Source organism: Vigna angularis, chromosome 10 (assembly GCF_016808095.1).
Source record: "Vigna angularis cultivar LongXiaoDou No.4 chromosome 10, ASM1680809v1, whole genome shotgun sequence".
Lineage (NCBI taxonomy): Eukaryota > Viridiplantae > Streptophyta > Magnoliopsida > Fabales > Fabaceae > Vigna > Vigna angularis.
In genome coordinates this window covers 731773-750675 of record NC_068979.1, presented here as the reverse complement: position 1 = coordinate 750675, position 18903 = coordinate 731773, and the positions used below count along the sequence as shown (strand labels likewise).

Here is an 18903-nt window from a genome sequence, read left to right as displayed (position 1 = left end):
ATAAATGGTTATCTAGGATAGGAACCAAATGTGGTTATCGTTTTGCAATTTTATTTAAAAATTCCAAACCTTATTCACATATTACAAGGGTGGAATCCAAAGTGGTTGTTGAAGTTCACATTTACCGAATCATTCAAACCTACCTAGGCTAGCTAGCCTTACCAAGGTTTTAAAAAACTGTCAATACACAATTTTGGCCAAAACATCAGAAGTATTGAGGTCACCATGATCACAACTGCAGTCGCACATTTGTTGACTATTTCTCTCAACATCAAATATGGTGACAAGTAAAAGGATCCAAATTCCCTTCCATTTATATATATAGTGCCGAATAAAATGGAAACATCAGGTGATGCGGTTGAATGGTTTCTTGGGTCTCTGCTTAATCTTTACCTTAACGTTGATGCCATTGTCAATAATGGACTGCAGAACAATCTGAAGCTTTCCCTCCACCCTTTCTCCTTTCCTTGGAGTGTAAATCACGTCATGAATATCATCACCCAAAGCTCTTTGAGCGAGAATTGCCCCCACTGCCGCACAAGTGGTTTTGTTCTTGGTAGAAGCCAGGTCAAACTTGATGTCCTTGGAAATGGAATGTGCCACAGAAACAACCTTGCTCGTTACCCTGTGAACAACGCAAGCACGAACAGAGGCTTTTGATATGAAAATGTCCAGGCAAAATGGTTCGTGGTAAGGACCCGTAAGCTGGTTAAACGTGGGAGTCCTCTGCCTCTTGTTCACACTAAGCCCATCATTGATCTCGTCCACACGGGGCACGGCACTTTTTCTTCTTGCCAATTCATCGACTCTGGGAACCTTGTGATCTTTGGAACCCAAATTTGGAGTTGTTGTAGCTTTCTTCACCTCCTCTTTTTTCTTGGAAGATTTCTTCCTGTGAAAATCGAAATTATACTCTTCAAACTCCTTGGAGCTGCGCTCAAGCTTATAAAACAGGTTGCCACGAACTCTCATGTTATCTATCTCCTCAAAATCTAGTTCACCCTCAACATGATCATCAATGGCTTCATCGGTCTCTTGCGAACCAAAAGAAGTAGCTCTTGATGTAGGTCCCCTCCAGGCTTGTGCCACCCCAGATGAGACACCCCAAGTATCATGATCCACAAGTTCAACATCAAACCCAGTTGAGGGATGATTGAAGTCGGAGAAAATTGGAGAAAGATGGAGGCTGGTAGAGTATTCAGAAGGTGACACGGATGCAGAACTCGAGGCTGCATCAACGTCTTTGGTTGGAAGGGTGGAGAGGGTCTTGAAGCAGAGATAGAATGTCCTGGAGAGAAGATGCTGATTGTATAAGGTGGCACTCCTCCTTGCTAGCAAGGATAACATGACCAGAGATTTGAAAAGAGAAACTTTAAAAACAAGTTGATGCCAAATGCTGGCAGCAGCAAAACCCCGAACAGTTGGTGTGCAGACCGTCCTTTAAGTTCGTAGTAATTGCTTACAGAGACACTATCTAAAAGGAATACGGAAATTAATGAACAGATAGATTAAAACAATCTGATATCTATTTGGTTCAAAACCAGTGAAAAAGTATTGGAGTTAAGAGTACTTTTTTCCTTTGCACTCTTCTATTGCGCCGTACAGTGAATCCTGCCATGAAATATAAACCAGTGCCGGGTCAAATCAGTTTCATGATGTAGAGGGATAATAGTTTCATAAACAAAATCTAAATATTTTTCATTTGTGTCAACAATTAATAATAATTATCATCATAATAAATAATCAACTAACAAATTATTTTGAAACGATTATGAAACATATGCAATGTCCTTTTATTAATTCCCAAAAAATAATAAAAATATAATTATAAAAATAATGAACAATTTTTACAATTTAATTATAAATAATTGTTATTTATTTTTTAAATGATTTGTATTTATTTAATTTAAAACATAATTAAATTTAAAAAATCAGTTAAATTTAAAATAAATTGATAATTAAAAGGATAAAGTAAAAAAAATAAACACTAAAAAGAAAATCATTATATATATATATATATATAAATATTATTGGCTTATTGTGAAAAAAAAACTGTATATAGCGTGACTCTTGGATGTCAGCTATTTTCTGTATTGTTTACTTGACATTATTATATTTCCAATAATATCCCGATTGTAACTTTTTCAGAATTCTAATTCACAATAATTATTATTTAAGTTTATAATATGTGTTCTGTTTATTATTGGGTTATTTTAAGCATAATCTTTAAAGATTTTTTCTAAAAGACAAACAAACCAGACCATTCAAGTAGAGTTTTCTTTTAAATCACAAAACACCGATATTTCTTAATGGAAAAAATACAATATATATATATATATATATATATATATATATATATATATATATATATATATATGATACATAAGATTCTAACAAGAAGTTAAATTAATAAGCAAAATTCTTATTTGATTTATTACAGTAGACAAACTTTTAACTTTTGGAATTTTTTTTATTAGATATAAAATAATCAACTATGAGTCTAATTCAAGTATAAATTTGATTTGACTTGATTCAATTTAAAATTAATTTAAAATTATCTTGACTTAAATTAATTTGATGAAATTCAATTCAGTACCAGGTTAGTCGAACTCAACTTGATATGAGTCAATTCAATTTAATCTAATATATATTTGATTTGACTCGCTTTGAAATATTATTGACTTGACTTTCTCAAGTGTTTAACAACTCAATTCGGTCTAATTAAATCCTGTTCAACTTAATCCAACCCATATCAACCTGAGACCAACTCCAACAAACTTGGACTATACCTAACTGGATCCAACTCATGCACGACCCAATTTGGTAAACATAAACCTAACTTAAAACTGAACTTGACTTAACCTAAACTCACTTAACTCAATTTAGCCTGAACTTAACCCATCTTAACCTAACTTAAGCTCAATCTAATTAACGTCCATCTTGAGATTAGTTTGGCCTAACTCAAACTAAATGCAACCCAACTTTATTCATATTATATTTGAATTTAGATTGAGTAAATATTTCGTGTATAAAAATTATTTGAAGTATCTTTATTTTCATTTTTAAACATTATTTTTTACTAAAAAAAATCGTGGATTGACCCAAACATACGGAGTTTTTGTTAACATTATGGCTCTATAAACTTTTTCTTGTATGGAATTATTGATCATGGAAACTATTTTGACCCGATCCATGTGGGCCAAGATCAAGCCCAATGTGCTGGACCAAATTGAGGGTCTATAAAACAAACAAGGGCCGTCTAAAATAAATACATGACCAAAGTCTATGCTGAAGAACTTTGGCAGAAGCGGACCACAAGCCGAATACAAGGAAACACAGTTTCTTGCTTCCATCAAAATCAATAGATTTATTCATGATACCGATATCAAATCACAACGCAGAAGCTTCTAAAGCCTTGAAAATTGACTCACATACAACGCAATTAAGCTCTGAAACGAAAACTTATGAGTATATCACAAGCAGTACAGAACTGGGTTATTCTGTTAGACCACAACAGTCTCGGAACTATCATCGGAAGCATTTAAGCCATTTTCATCAAGACATGTTTCATTGGAAGCAACTATTCGGTTCAAAATCAAATCCTTCCCATTTTCACATCCAAATTCAGCGTTGGAACCAGATCCCAGTCGCAACAAACTCTCATCGGCATGATTGAGAGCAGAAATGGAGACATCGACATTTTGATTACTTCGCTTTAGAATAATATTCTCTTCTGATAAAATCCCTGAAGTAACAGTTTCAAGAGCGTCATTCATATAAGCCTCTTTAGTAGGTGGAGTATTGTCTGACTTTTGAGAATTCAAAACTGGACTAACGTCAAGCTCCAACGAATCACAATTCATAGCAGTGAACGAGTGACATTTGTTCTCAAGATTTTCTGCTGAACATGGATCAGAACAAGCAGTTTCCTGAACCAAAGCTTGAACATTTGGAATATCTTCTGGGTGATTTCTCACAGAAGTGGGATTTAATTTATCAACAGGAGGAGCAGCCACCACTTTATTCTTCATTTTTAGTGCACTGTGACTAGTTCTAGAAGGAGAAACACATTTATCTGAAACCGAATCAGACACCATTTCCTCAGAATGAGATTTCGAACAGAGAATCCCATCGACCAAAACTTGGTTTAGATATTGAGAAGCATCGCTGCATTCATCATTCGTCTCATTAACAGGATTTGAACTAACATCATCACTTCCACGAGGATCTTGTGGAGTTGAAGAACCCATATCTGACCTATTTCCCATTTTGGTATGGATAAAATCGTCATCTTCATGTCCAATTTTCTCAGAACCTGTTAGGAAAAAGTCAGTAAAACGTATGCACCAGCAAAAGTAACTCGCTGAAATTTGCTTTGAAAAAAACCAGCATCAACACCTGCAGTTTTATTACTTTCCACTAACAGCTTCTGTAACATATCAATACCAGGGAAGACCACCATATTCAGTGACCTCAGTTCTTGCCTGAGTGATTCGTCCAGATGTGTGAAGCCAAAAACTGTTGTCCATGCATGTGTTAGTTCAGCAATTGCAGGAATAACTAGTTTTTCGATCTTCATAGAGCAAAGGGCCTTCCAATCACGGAGAAACAAATAAGTATGGGTGTCAACAAAAGATGCATACAGAAAATCCCCAATCAAAGCTCTAACTAGATCTTAGGTGTAAGCAAATCACAATGAATCATAGTTTAAAGGTTTACCAATTCAATGGAAGAGAAAAGCCGACGACACATCCCCTGACGCCTATATATATGACGAGTTCCAATGAATGGCATCTCAGCTATCTTAGTTCCGTGGAACCTAAGACACGGAAGTTAATACTTACATGTATACTCTCATTTATTCAGATTAAAAAAAATCACAAAGCAGCCCAGTCTAAGGTTTAGTACCGGATAGATGCTGCAGCAATGATTTCATCCCCTCTCTCCAAGATAGCAGTGTAAAAGCCACCATAGTTCAACCGATTAAAGTTCGATCTGAAAACAAATAGAATGAGATGTCGCATAAATTAAAATATAGGATATCATGGTGAATTCATAATGTTTTGAACTTTTAATTCCCACTTACCCACTATTATATAAAATGTTACGGATTAAATTGATCCCACTCCTCCGATCAATAACAGGTAAAAAGCATTCATTCATCACAGTCAGCGCAATAGCCAACTTTGAATTGCATTCTACCATCTGAGTAATTCCTCTGCAACCTGCGTCTGAGTCTTCATCTGTTCTATGAATGAGGGACCATGAAAAACCCGCTTCTAGTTCATGCTTGGTACCAAGATACTTCTTCAATTGTTCAGAAAGCTGTAGAAGTACAAAGAACATAACAATAACGAATTCAGAATCTGGGCTTAGCACAGCAGCTTTGAAAAATTTCATTTTAACAAACCACTAAAATATAAAAAAAAACACACATAAGAAACAAATGAATATGTCTTGGAAGAAGTACATTCTATAGACTAGCGAACAATAAGTGGTGGTCCTCTCATGCATGCTGAATTATAAGGAAGAAAATGGTTAAATAAATGCATATACATTCATCAAGGTATACTTCAAAATTTTCAAAACGAGAAATAACTGAAAGATGTACCTCTCTGCACTCTCTCCCACAAAAAGAAAGGTCTGATGTACTGAGGTTATTAGGAAGGGAATCCATCTCCTTAGCGCAAGAATCATGATCTATGCAAATGGAAAGTACTTAATTAAAAGACGTCAAAGGGGAAAAACAGAAAGTGAATGACCAATAGAATATATAAATATTGAAGAAACAACAAAAATATAAATGAGAGAAAGTGAATACATTTTTTCTCACATAAGTTGCAGGTATGTACGGTAGGCACCGATGCATCATCTTTTTCAGAAAGTACACTGGCTATGCCACAAAATTTACAGGTGCAATTTGGACAATTCCATTCTCCAAGAGGAAGCATCTGCAACAACATAAATGAATTCCTCATGCAAAACAATCCTCCTAAAATAACCAATGTGTGTGTGTGTGTGTGTATATATATATAAACAAACACAAAACATACACACACATGTATACATCAATTACATTACAAAAATAAAGTTAAGTATGCAATTACAATGAGTTAGTAGTCAAAGTCTCAATGATACAATATTCTAGTTTTGGTGAACACTTGCTCTACTTCAGTGAGAAAACCTATTCAACACGCCCACTAGATAACAGAAGTTAAAGGGCCATAAATTAAATTATAGAAGTCCCCATACAATATAATATAGGAAGGTGAGTTTTTTCATTGAATGAATGAACTTTTAGCTGCAGCGGACAAACTCGACAAAATAAGTATTCAGTAAACACAAGTTTTGTCCAGCATTCCCTTATATACATTTAACAAAGCACATTAATAAGAACGTATCTCAGTCCCGTTGACATCATAACAACTAAGCAACCAACAAAAGCACATAAGTGACTCCTTCGACCACCCCAAAAATATTCGATAAACCAAACAACATCTGGAAGAGAAACTTAAATTTCACATGTAACTGTTCACCGAGAGACAGTGCAAAATCACGAAAAAAAGAAAAAACGAAAAATATGTTCTAACAATATGTTGCGAAGTGACAACCATGACACATGACAAATAAAATATAACCACATACCTGTATATTCAAGCAGCTCTGATGAAATGTTGATGGACAACTATCACAACAGATTAAATCCCCTCCATCAGCACATATACCACAAGTATCATCATTTGGATCATCACCATTAATATCTACAGAATGGAAACCAATTTTTTCAGAATTCTCTTGTCTATTCCATGCATCTATTTGACACTGTAGAAGAGAAACTCCAGATTCCAAAAATATATTTTGATATGGCTGTGGCAATTTGCTTCCTGCATGAAGCTCAAACTTTGAAACTGTGAGGATCTTACTACAGCAGCCACAATGTATACCATCTCTTGTGATCCACCCCTCCAGCAGGACTTTCTTCCGTCTGCGGTACTGAACTTTTTGGCTTAACTCTACTGCTCCTGAGTCAATCAACCAGGCAAGAACTGTCCGTTTTCCCATATAGGGGACAAAGCCATCAGATTCTGAATTTGATCTTTCATTAGAACTGCGAACTAACAAGGTACTTCTTCCGTGCTTATTACTCTTCCGTCCATGTATACGAAGATCACATCCAGATGATTTTTCTATTCCGTCAATTGAGTGATGGGTAGCATTCTGGATTTTAGACCGAGCACTGATAACGTTACTATCAAACATTTTATTTTTCATTGACTTACTTCCCTGTTTTATAAAGGAGCTTAATTTCTCCTCATTGTTATCACTATCAGTGCTATTCATATCATGCTTGTTGCTGGCAGATCTTATTTGAGGCTCTTTCTCATTATCACTTTCACTATCATATTTTTTCTTCTTGTTTTTCAATTCTTTCTCCATTTTTTTCCTAGTTTTCCTTGTTAGCTGACTGAGCACCTCATCTGCAATAGGAGCAAAAGAAGAACTATCCCCTTTGGCCTTGACCTCATTAGCATCTTCATTCAATTGCTTTTGAAGCGCGTCATAGGCCTTGATGATAGACCAATAGGCTGTACCTACCGGATTAATGTAAACTGCATCCAGGTAGTCTCTGTTCCTTCGAGGTCTATAGTCTATGGTCCAACCTGAAGTCAGCAGCATCTCCCTTATTCGCTCTCGCAATTTCTGTTTTTCTGTACCACTACCACGCTTGATTTTTCCTTCTTTCGCTTTTGTAGTTGAGAGTTTATCATGCAAAGGAGTCTGTTCATCCTCGGAGAACATCTTTTTTACAGGCTTATCAGCTTCAGCATTTCTTACCCCGGGATTCAATGATGTGTCACTGTTATCTGAATCCCCTTCATCACCTTTGCTATCCTTGCTTGACAAAGATTTTCTTGATGCTATCTGTTTCTTCTCCGGCCTCTTGAGTAACCCTGGTTTCTCAACAGGTTTTGTTTCCAAGTATGATGAAGGACGAGTTGGAGCATTCCACTTGGCAGTCTCTTCAGTCTTCATTCTCTTGGTGGGCTCTTCAGTTTCCAACCTTCTCCTGCTTTCCACAGTTTTGTGATGATCGTAATATTGTTTGGATTGCCCGCACACCTTCTTATTAATCATTACTTTCAAAACACCATTTTTCCCCTGAACCCTAATAGACTCATTGGAATTAAACTTCTCCCTCTGCAAGGGTATAGGTAACCGAACGCCGTCTCTGTTACTCTTGAACCTAATGTGATCAACATGATCTCCTGGAAACAAGCCACTAGGCCTGTCAACATAAGAGTTATTTCGCTTATCAAGAAGACGTCCACTTGACCCATTTTTTAATTCCCTATCAATGCCACTCCTAGTAGCATGCTCCGATCCCATAAAACTTCTTCCTCCAAAACCAACTCCATTACCATCCAAATGCCTCCTCCTCATGTTCTCCACATCCATACCATCATATTCTTCGAAATTGTATGCATCCAACTTACTTCGCTTAGTTACCCACTGCTCCAAACCTTTATCCGCACCCCTAATTCTTTCCATTCTGTCCCTCTTCCGACTAATTTCACTCCCACCCCGCTCAGAGGCAGCCAAACCATTGCAAACTCGAATAGTCTCAGACCCAAGCCTTCTACCAGGAGGAATCAGCAACTCGTCACTTGATCCAGAATCACTCACGGACACACTGAGGTTGGTCCTTTTCTTCGATTCATAGAGCTTCCTAGACGTGGAAGCAGTAGCACCCAACCCATCCCCTTTCTTTCGCACAATTAAACAACCTGAGGAATTTCTGCTCTTCACCACAACCCCAGAACCACCCGATCTCCCTTCCGATTCCATCTACCAAAGCCCCTAGCCAAAATTAGCATCCCCCACCCAAAACTAAACCCTAATATCCAGATCTAAACCGAAATCGCTCTCAATTTTACACACTTATCCCCTTTCCCCGGACCAAAGCAAAATTTCAACGAAATCTTACCTCGCCAGAAAATTCACGGATTCCGTCCTCGGAATAAATTGTGCGATGCGAATAATCCCTGCCGAAAAAACCCAAGTGATTCGAGGGCGACCTAACTCTGAGAGAAATTGAAACGAAAATCAGTGAGAGACAGAAAGGGGAAGAGAGATTTTTGGGTTGATTTGCAGAAGCAGCGACTAAGTTAATATCGTTAATCAATCGATAATAACAAAAAAATGTAAAAGAAAAAAAAAAACGTAAACAGAAAACAATGTCAGCTGCTCATCTTTTTGTTTTGCTTATTTTATTTTCCCTCCAAATTTTGTCTTTTGTTGAATCCTACGCTTCTGATGCCGCCATCTCACATATCTTGTACGTGGCAAAATCACAACGGTTTCCATGACTGTTTATACAGTTTTTCCTAAGCTTGGGTTGAGTACTGTTTCTTGATAAATGAGTCTTCTACAGGATTTTGAGAGAGACGTTACAAATCAGTTTTTTTTTTACAAAACACAGAGTTTCCTTTTTTTACAACAGATACTTTAAAATCAGTTAAACTAAGCTCAATTGATTCAAGAGTGAATTAAATCGAAAAATGCTTTATTTAAATTAAACAAAAAACAGTTTAAACAAATTAAAATGAGAAATTTTTATAGTTCAATTAATTATAATCATTACTTTTTCAATTTATACAGCTTAGTACCAATCAATTCCATAATAGAAATCTAATTGCAGTGTAACAAAATATTCAATCCAATTAGTAATTTAAATTTACTAATTGGATTTCTTCATTGAATGAATAAATAAAATTATAAAATACACTATGTATGTAAAAGTCATTTTTTTAAAATTCTTTGATTTCTTTTTATCAGTTTTCATTTAAGTTCTCTGTTCTGATTAAAGAATCAAAATCATGATTCATCCTGATAACAAACATTCATCCTGATAGCAAACTCGGTTTTATCTACCTTTTCATGGAAGTCTTTTGTGGATTCATGTAATCTTTAAGTCTTTTATAAAATTATCTAGTGAATTACTATAGTCATTGTCACAATAAAATAATTAGTTACAAAAACGCTATTATAATTGTTAGAAAATTATGTCTCTAAAATCAGTTATATATATATATATATATATATATATATATATATATATAGAGAGAGAGAGAGAGAGAGAGAGAGAGAGAGAGAGCAGTATAGATGCCTGATACACATGAAAAGTGTGGACTTTAATTGCAGAAAGTAAAAAAGTACAAGATAAAAATCTATCGTGAAATACAATTGTTATTTGCTGCACAGGGCACACCAAATTCTACAAATATGACAGAAATGGAGCACAAGCCGAATACAACGAGCTCGAATTGGAATGCAGGAAACATAATTCTTGCTTTCCAAAATTACTCATTAAATACAGTCAAGTCATATTAAACACAAGCTACCAATCTGTGTAAAAAGGGAGTAAAAAACACCATAAAAAAATCTCTGTAAAAAATTTGCTCACAGTACAATTGCTTGTCATACGATTGCTGAATTGCTGCGGACATTGGTGAAACCCGTATCCACTCTACCACATTCAGATATATACAATAGGAACCGCACAATCGTCTAATGCAACTCAAAGTATTTGCTTCTGTTGAAGAACCGTTGCATATTACTTCCCAGTAACTTTACCTATTAGGGTACATGCAACAGGTCTGGCGCCAGATGCAGTTGACTATTTTCGAAAGACGAAACATTGACATACAATGAAGTTAGCTAATCTTAACCTTGAAAATTCACCCACAAATGACAAGGGACCAAACAATATTTCCTTCAAAACCATCGGAACGAATTCATAATGCCTGATCAAAGCACAACGTAGAAGCTTCAAAAGCCTTGAAAATTGATTTGCACAGAAGCAATGATGCTCTGAAAAAAAACCCTAGCTAATGATAACATATGGAGTAGTCATTCTGCTAGAACAGAACAGTATCAGAATTATCGCCAGAAGCGTTTACAGCACGTACATCCTTCTCATTTTCACATCCAATTTCATTTTTGGAATCAGATCCTACCTGCAACAAACTCTTATCGGCAAGTTTGAGAGCAGAACTGGAGACATCTATATTCTGATCATTCCCCTTTCTAATATTCTCCTCCAATAAACTCCTTGAAGAAACAGCTTCAAGGGAGTCCTCCATACGAACCTCTTTAGTAGGTGAAGTATCGCCTGCCTTTGGAGAACCCACCACTGGATTAATGGCAGGCTCTGACGAGTCACAATTCATAGCAGTGAATGTGTGACCTTTCTTGTCCAGGTTTTCCTGTGAACATGGATCAGACGAAGAAGTTTCCTGAACCAAACCTTTAACATTTGGAATATCTTCTGAGTCACTCACAGATGTGTCATTAGGAGAAATGGATTCGCATTTTGAAGGAGGATTTAATTTATCAACAGGAGGAGCAGCATCCACTTTATTCTTCATTTCTAGTGCACTGTGACTAGTCCTAGAAGGAGAAATACATTTATCAGAAACTGAATCAGACACCATTTCCTCGGAATCAGATTTGGAGCAGAGAGTTCCATCAACCATAACTTGATTGTTAAGTTCTTGAGAAGCATCGCTGCATTCATCATTCGTCTCATTAGCAGGATTTGAACTAGCATCATCACTTCCATGAGGATTTTGTTGAGTTAAAGAACCTATATCTGACCCATTTCCCATTTTGGTATGGTTAAAATCATTACCTCCATTTCCCATTTTCTCAGAACCTGTCAGGAAAAAGAAAGTAAAACTTACTTTCAGGGAAAGCAACTTTTGAAATTTTTAAAACAAATACAGCAATAACACATGCAGTTTTATTACCTTCATGTTTTTCTTGTTCAACCAACCGCTTTTGTAACATATCTATACCAGGGAAGACCATCATATTAAGTGACTTCATTTCTTGCCTGAGTGAATTGTCTAGACGTGTGAAGCCAAAAACCGTTGTCCATGTATGCGTGAGTTCAGCAATTGCAGGAATAACTAGATTTTCAACTTTCAGAGTGCAAAGGGCCTTTCAATCAAGGAGGAACAAATAAGATAAGAATGTGTCAATGTCAATAAAAGATGCATGCAAAAGGATCCCAACCAAAATTTTAAATAGATTTTAGGTACAACGAAATCACAAAGAGCTATAGATTCAAGGTTTACCGATTCAATGGCAGAAAAGAGCCGGCGGCACATCCCCTGGCGCCTATATACATGGCGAGTTCCAATGAATGGCATCTCTGCTATCTTAGTTCCATGCAACCTAAGACAGGAAAGTAAATACTTACATGTATACTCCCACACTGACATAAAAAATATAGAGCACCATAGATATAGATTATGAGAGTGAGAAAGATCAAGAAAACAGCCATGGCCTTCTACCATTATTTAGGCTAAATGAATCTGTAAAACTGAATGTTACTTTCAAGAAGGTTGAAACAAGAACAAGTGGCTGCCCAATGCCACTCATGCTTTACTTGTTACAAAGTATTATGGCATTGTTGTATAAAAGCCATAGGACTAGGGTACTGCCAAACTTATGAATCCTATCTCCTCACCGTTGTCACACTAGTAATTTCTTACACAATTTAACAGACTAGTGTATGAAAAAATGAAGCTCTCTCTTAAGCAGCCACACTGGTGTATGATAGTTAGCAAATTCAAAAGACTAGTCATAAAAAAAGAAAAGCTCTCTCTAAAGCAACTGAAGTATGCCAATGAATATTTTACATTATAATGAATTTCATTCTACATGATTAAAACAAACTCTCTAAGTAACTACAATGTTATTTTCTCTTCCTTGACAAGTGTCAACTATTCATCTTTCTTAGTTCCCCTCACTTTTCTATGGTAGATCTGTAATTGGGTAGACTTTTCAATTAATTGCAACTGAAAATCCTTTCACCATCCCAAATCCCAAAGTCTACTATATCAGCAGTTTTCCCTCTTGAAAAGGGAAGGTCAGACATCCAGAAAATGAATCCGCAAGGCAAAGTATGAGTCTTGGTACCTGATAGATGCCGCAGCAATTATTTCATCCCCTTTTTCCAAAATAGCAGCGTAAAATCCACCATAGCTCAACCGACTAAAGTTTGACCTGAAAATGAATAGAAAGCCAAAATTAGACAGAGAAAAACAGTTAAGGCTAGCACCATATGGCGGAAAAAAAAAACATAGACAGAAAGAGTAACTTTGATTTATTATTTTAATGGACTTCAAGCACAATGTCAAGGTGCATGACTATACCATTCTATTAACACCCCCAAGCTACCATTGTTGCTTGAAACCTTTTTTTTCAGTTTTATTACTTCTTTCATTTATGATCTTCTGCTTAACTTGAATGGTTGACTGACGAAGGGGAGGGAATAGATATATACTAAGATTTGTTGTCTGGTTCAAATGTTAGGAAGGGAACAAAATTCCCCATTGTCAAATTTTTGCTCCCTCCAATATTGGGGTATAAGGAGATGGAAAACATTTGACTGAAGTGTTTTTATTCGTGCGTTGATACCCAACATTATAAGGGTATATGAAAATAAATTAATTATTAAATCTTTCACGTGCCCTCTTCATAACTTAAAACTCACCAACTAAAACATCAAAATAACCCAAAAAACATAAACGTCCCCTCTTCAAACCCTAATTTTACATCTGAAAAAGCTTTCAAATTTTATCTAGTTTCCACTATTTTTTTTCTTTCTAAACTTAATTTTTTTCATATTTCAACTATACCATAAACCCAAAAATATCTGGACTAAAACTAATAATTTGACAGCTTTATGTTGACGAAAATCAACAAGGAGATCAAATTTGCTTAATTTATAAAATAAACGACTTAATTAGCTTGGGAAAAACTTTTGGAGACCAAAACCAAACAATCTAAATAGAGGGACCAAGAGTGCAAATATGCAATTCAGCTTAAATTAATCATGTGCAAAGTCTGTCAGTATTAAAAGTTAAAACAACAAAATGGAACACATTAATCAATTTACTTAAAGATTTATAAATGCTGAAAACTATAACATAATTAATCAGACATTGGAACTAAATGAGAGGTCTAATGAATAAAACATAAGGTATGATGGTTCATTCATAATGTTTAACTAGAGCTCACCCAGTATTATATAAAACATTGCGGATTATATTGATCCCACTTCTCCTATCAATAACAGGTAAAAAGCATTCATCCATGACAGCCAGTCCAATAGCCAACTTTGAATTGCATTCTACTCTCTGGGTAATTCCCCTGAAAGCTGCCTCTGAGTCTTCATCTGTTCTATGAATGAGAGACCATGAAAACCCCCCTTCTAGTTCATGCTTGGTACCAAGGTATTTCTTCAAGTGTTCAGAAAGCTGTAAAAGTACAATATAACAATAATAACAAGTCAGAATCTGGCCTTACCATAGCAGCACAACAAACGTTCACTTCTATTTTTACTATTCTTCCTTGGAAAATTATCATACTGAGAAACAATTAAAATACACAATCCTCCAAAAGAAAGTTACTCTAAGAGTCTTGAAAGAAACACAAATTCCACGGACTAGTGCAGAAGTATAAGTGGTACTCATGGATGCTGAATTATACAGTATGAAATTGTTAAAGAAATATGCATTTTTCAAGCTATATTTCAGAACTTGGAAAACCAGAAACAACTGTAAGAGGTACCTCTTTACACTCTTTCCCACAGAAAGAAAGGTTTGAAGTATTCAAGTTATTAGGATGGGTATCCATCTCCTCAGAGCAAGAGTCATGATCTATGCAAAGGAAAAATATAACTTAAATGAAGTCAAAGGAAAAAAAATAAGGGATATAAACATATTGAAGAAACATCAAGTACAAATGAGAGAAAGTGAATACATTTTTTCTCACATAAGTTGCATGTCCGTAGGACATACACAAATGCATCATCTTTTTCAGAAGTCCTAGTGGCTATGCCACAAAATTTACAGGTGCAATTTGTACAATGCCATTCACCAGGAGGAAGCATCTGCAACAACATAAATGGATTACTAATGAAGAAAACCATCCTCCTATAATTAACATTAAGTAATCATGTTACTAAAATAAGGTACAGAGTGCAATTGCAACAAGTCGATAACACCTCCGAGAAAGTGTCAATAATAGATTGGTTTTTGTGTACAGGAACACTGACAATACCGTGAGAAAAGCAATACAAAAAGCCAAAAGATATAAAGAAGTTAAAGAGTCCTGTTGTATCATTGACTTTAGTTATAAAAACTATTGCATAGGTAGGTAATTTTTCTTTTACTGCACTTTTATTCACAATGGAAAAACTAAACAATGTCAGTATTCAGCATGCACAACTTCTGTCTAAGGATACAACTTTATAGCATTCCTCTACAGACAATGCAAAAACATAACAAATCTTCAGTCCCCTAGATGTCATAGCAATAAAGCTCCCAAAAAATAGATATTATCGTTCCACTTCCACCACCCCAAACAAAAATTACACAAACCAAATGGCATCGGAAAGGGCAACTATGCAAGAGACTGTGCAAGACGATTCAGAGAACAATATAAATTCAATATGCTACTGTTCACCAAAAGACTCTGCAAGACAAATCAGATAATTGTATACAAACTACGTTGAAAAGTGAGAATCATAACAAGACATATGGAGAAAAAATATGAAAACATACTTGGATATCCAAGCAGCTCTGATGAAATGTTGATGGACAACCATCACAACAGATTAAATCCCCTCCATCTCCACATATACCGCATGTATCATCATTTGGATCATTACCATCAATATCCACAGAATGGAAACCAATTTTTTCAGAATGCTCTTGTCTATTCCATGCATTTATTTGGCATTGTAGAAGAGAAACACCGGATTCCAAATATATATTTTGATATGGTTGTGGCAATTTGCTTCCTGCATGAAGCTCAAACTTTGAAACAGTAAGGATCTTACTGCAGCAGCCACAATGAATGCCATCTCTTGTGATCCACCCCTCCAGCAGGACCTTTTTCCGTCTGCGGTACTGAACCTTTTGGCTTAGCTCTACAGTTCCAGAGTCAATTAACCAGGCAAGAACTGTCCTTTTCCCCACATATGGGACAAAGCCATCAGATTCCGAATTTGATCCTTTGTTAGAACTGCGAACTAACAAGGTACATCTTCCGTGTTTTTTACTCTTCCGTCCGTGTATATGAGGATCACCTCCAAATGATGATTTTTCCATTCCATCACTTGAGTGATGGGTAGCATTCTGGATTTTAGTGCGAGCACCGGTAATGATATTTTCGGACATTTTATTTTTCATTGACTTACTTCCCTGCTTTATAAAGGAGCTTAATTTCTCCTCGTTGCTGTCACTGTCCGTGCTATTCATATCACACTTGTTGCTGGCAGATCTCTTTCTTTGAGGCTCTTTTTCGTTACCACTTTCACTATCATATTTTTTCTTCTTCTTTTTCATTTCTTTCTCCATTTTCTTTCTAGTTTTCCTTGTTAGCTGACTGAGCACCTCATCTGCAATAGGAGAAAAAGAAGAACTATCCCCTTTGGCCTTGACCTCATTAGCATCATCATTCAATTGCTTTTGAAGCGCATCATAGGCCTTGATGATGGACCAATAGGCTGTACCTGCTGGGTTAATGTAAACTGCATCCAGGTAGTCTCTGTTCCTTCGAGGTCTATAGTCTATAGTCCAACCTGAAGTCAGCAGCATCTCCCTTATTCGCTCTCGCAGTTTCTGCTTTTCTGTACCACTGCCACGCTTGATTTTCCCATCTTTTGTTCCTGTGGTGGGGAGTTTTTCGTGCACAGGTGTCTGCTCATCCTCCGAAATTACTTTTTTTGCAGGCTTATGAGTTTCAGTATTTCTTATTCCCGGATTCAGTGATGCGTCACTGTTATCTGAATCCCCCTCATCACCCTTACTGTCCTTGCTTGACAAGGATTTTTTGGGCGTTATCCGTTTCTTTTCTGGCCTCTTGACTAATCTTGGTTTCTCAACAGGTTTTGTTTCCATGTATGATGAAGGACGACTTGGAACATTCCTCTTAGTCTCTTCAGCCTTTATCCTCTTGGTAGGCTCTTCGGTTCTTAACCTTTGCCTGCTTTCTACAGGCTTGCGATGATCATAATACTGTTCTGATGGCCCACGCACCTTCTTCTTATTAACCATTACCTTCAAAACACCATTCTTCCCCTGAACCCTAATGGACTCATCTGAATTAAACTTCTCCTTCTGCGGGGATACAGGTGCCCGAGTACCATCCCTGTTCATCTTGAACCTACTGTGCTCAACATCATCCACCGGAAACAAGCCACTAGGCCTGTCACCATAGGAGTCCTTTCTCTTATCGAGAACTCGTCCACTTGAACCTGCTTTGAATTCCCTATCAACGCCATTTCTAGCAGCGTGCACTGGTCCCATAAACCTTCCTCCTCCGTGACCAACTCCATTATCATCTAAATGCCTCCTCCTTGTGTTTTCCACACCCATTCCATCATATTCATCAAAATCATATACATCCAACTTACTACGCTTCCTGTCCCTCGGGTCCAAACCTTTCTCCGCCGCAATACCTTCCCCAGTTACCCTAATTCGTTCCACTCTGTCCCTTTTCCGACTAACTTCATTCCCACCCCGCTCAGATGCAGCCAAACCATTGCAAACTCGAATAGTCTCAGGACCGAGCCTTCTACCAGGAGGAATCAGCAGCTCGTCGCTTGATCCAGAATCACTCAGGGAAACGCTGATATTGGCCCTTTTCTTGGATTCATAGAGCTTCCGAGAAGTGGAAGCAGTAGCACCCAATCCATCCCCTTTCTTTCGCACAATTAAACAACCCGAGGAGTTTCTGCTCTTCACCACAACCCCAGAACCACTCGATCTCACGCCTGGTTCCATCTACCAAAGCCCCTCGCCCAAAATTAGCATCACCCGCAATCAAAACTAAACCCTAATTCCCAGATCTGAAGCCAAACCAATCCTAATTCTTCAAGGTTCCTCCCTCCCCTCGGACCAAAGAAAAATTTCAACGGTATCTTACCTCGCCGGAAAATCAACGGATTCCGTCCCTCGCAGTAAATTGTGTGATGCGAGTGGGACGCAAGTCCCCGCCGAAAAGCCCAAATTGATCCGAGAGCCACCCAAGCCGGAAAGAAATTAAAAGAAAATTAACAAGAGAGAGATGTTTTAAGAGATGTTTGGGTTGCGATTTCCAGATGCAATACATACCGTGTTTTCTTTGAATATAAAAACTCTTTTATCTTGTTCGAAGTTCTTTAATTTAGATAATAATACTAAATTTATTATTCAATTTTATTATCTTTTTCCTATTTAATTATTTTTCACTTCATTAATTACAGTGTTAATTTTTTTTATAAAGGAAAACATTTTTATTTATTTAAATATAATTAAGATTTGGCCAACATTTAATTGATAAAGAATAACTCTAAGAAATTAAAAAGACTTAAATCCATTATTATGATTCCACAAATGTTCAAATTTAATATTTATAAGATTGTAAGTATGGAATTAATCTTTAAACTTCTTTGATTGAGGACTTTAATACACCGTAGAGACTAAATTGAATTTAAGAAAAAAAATATTAAAGTGTGTTTAATTAATATATGACAACTTCAAAAAAAATTAAATAACACATATAGTTATTTTGTTGGCTCAATAGATATCATAATATTTACTTTTTAGAAACAAAGTATAATCTTAATTGTTTTGTTGATATCTAAAAGGAAACATATACTTGGTAAATTTACCAAACATGCTTATAGTAATTGTTTTATCATGTACAATATTTTTTTAAACTCACATACCTCCAGTATTTTCATATAAATTTATCTAAACAGTTACTTGTACAAGAAAACATTTTTTATATTGATAAGGATAAATCAAGGTTTATATATAAAGATTACAATACTCAAATTAT

The 18903-nt window shown here is 36.2% G+C and overlaps 3 protein-coding genes across 3 annotated transcripts; all 3 read right to left on the bottom strand.

Moving 5' to 3' along the window:
* Positions 1 to 29: 29 nt before the first annotated feature.
* LOC108320870 (uncharacterized) lies at positions 30 to 1639 on the bottom strand. Its single transcript, XM_052869336.1, has 2 exons — positions 1571 to 1639; positions 30 to 1474 (listed from the first exon to the last, which is right to left on the bottom strand). The coding sequence occupies exon 2, from the start codon at positions 1345 to 1347 to the stop codon at positions 346 to 348; it is 1002 nt and encodes a 333-aa protein (XP_052725296.1). The 5' UTR covers positions 1348 to 1474; positions 1571 to 1639; the 3' UTR covers positions 30 to 345.
* A 1685-nt stretch (positions 1640 to 3324) lies between these two features.
* Positions 3325 to 9256, bottom strand: LOC108320885 (uncharacterized). The gene is made up of 9 exons (XM_052869334.1): positions 8987 to 9256; positions 6646 to 8847; positions 5822 to 5951; positions 5612 to 5700; positions 5087 to 5325; positions 4909 to 4995; positions 4720 to 4819; positions 4399 to 4591; positions 3325 to 4315 (listed from the first exon to the last, which is right to left on the bottom strand). The coding sequence occupies exons 2-9, from the start codon at positions 8845 to 8847 to the stop codon at positions 3504 to 3506; spliced, it is 3852 nt and encodes a 1283-aa protein (XP_052725294.1). The 5' UTR covers positions 8987 to 9256; the 3' UTR covers positions 3325 to 3503.
* A 974-nt stretch (positions 9257 to 10230) lies between these two features.
* LOC108320880 (increased DNA methylation 1) lies at positions 10231 to 18199 on the bottom strand. The gene is made up of 8 exons (XM_017552457.2): positions 15639 to 18199; positions 14836 to 14965; positions 14644 to 14732; positions 14092 to 14330; positions 12988 to 13074; positions 12141 to 12240; positions 11811 to 12003; positions 10231 to 11716 (listed from the first exon to the last, which is right to left on the bottom strand). Exons 1-8 carry the CDS (start codon positions 17862 to 17864, stop codon positions 10920 to 10922), a joined length of 3861 nt encoding a protein of 1286 aa, XP_017407946.1. The 5' UTR covers positions 17865 to 18199; the 3' UTR covers positions 10231 to 10919.
* Between the last annotated feature and the right edge of the window lie 704 nt (positions 18200 to 18903).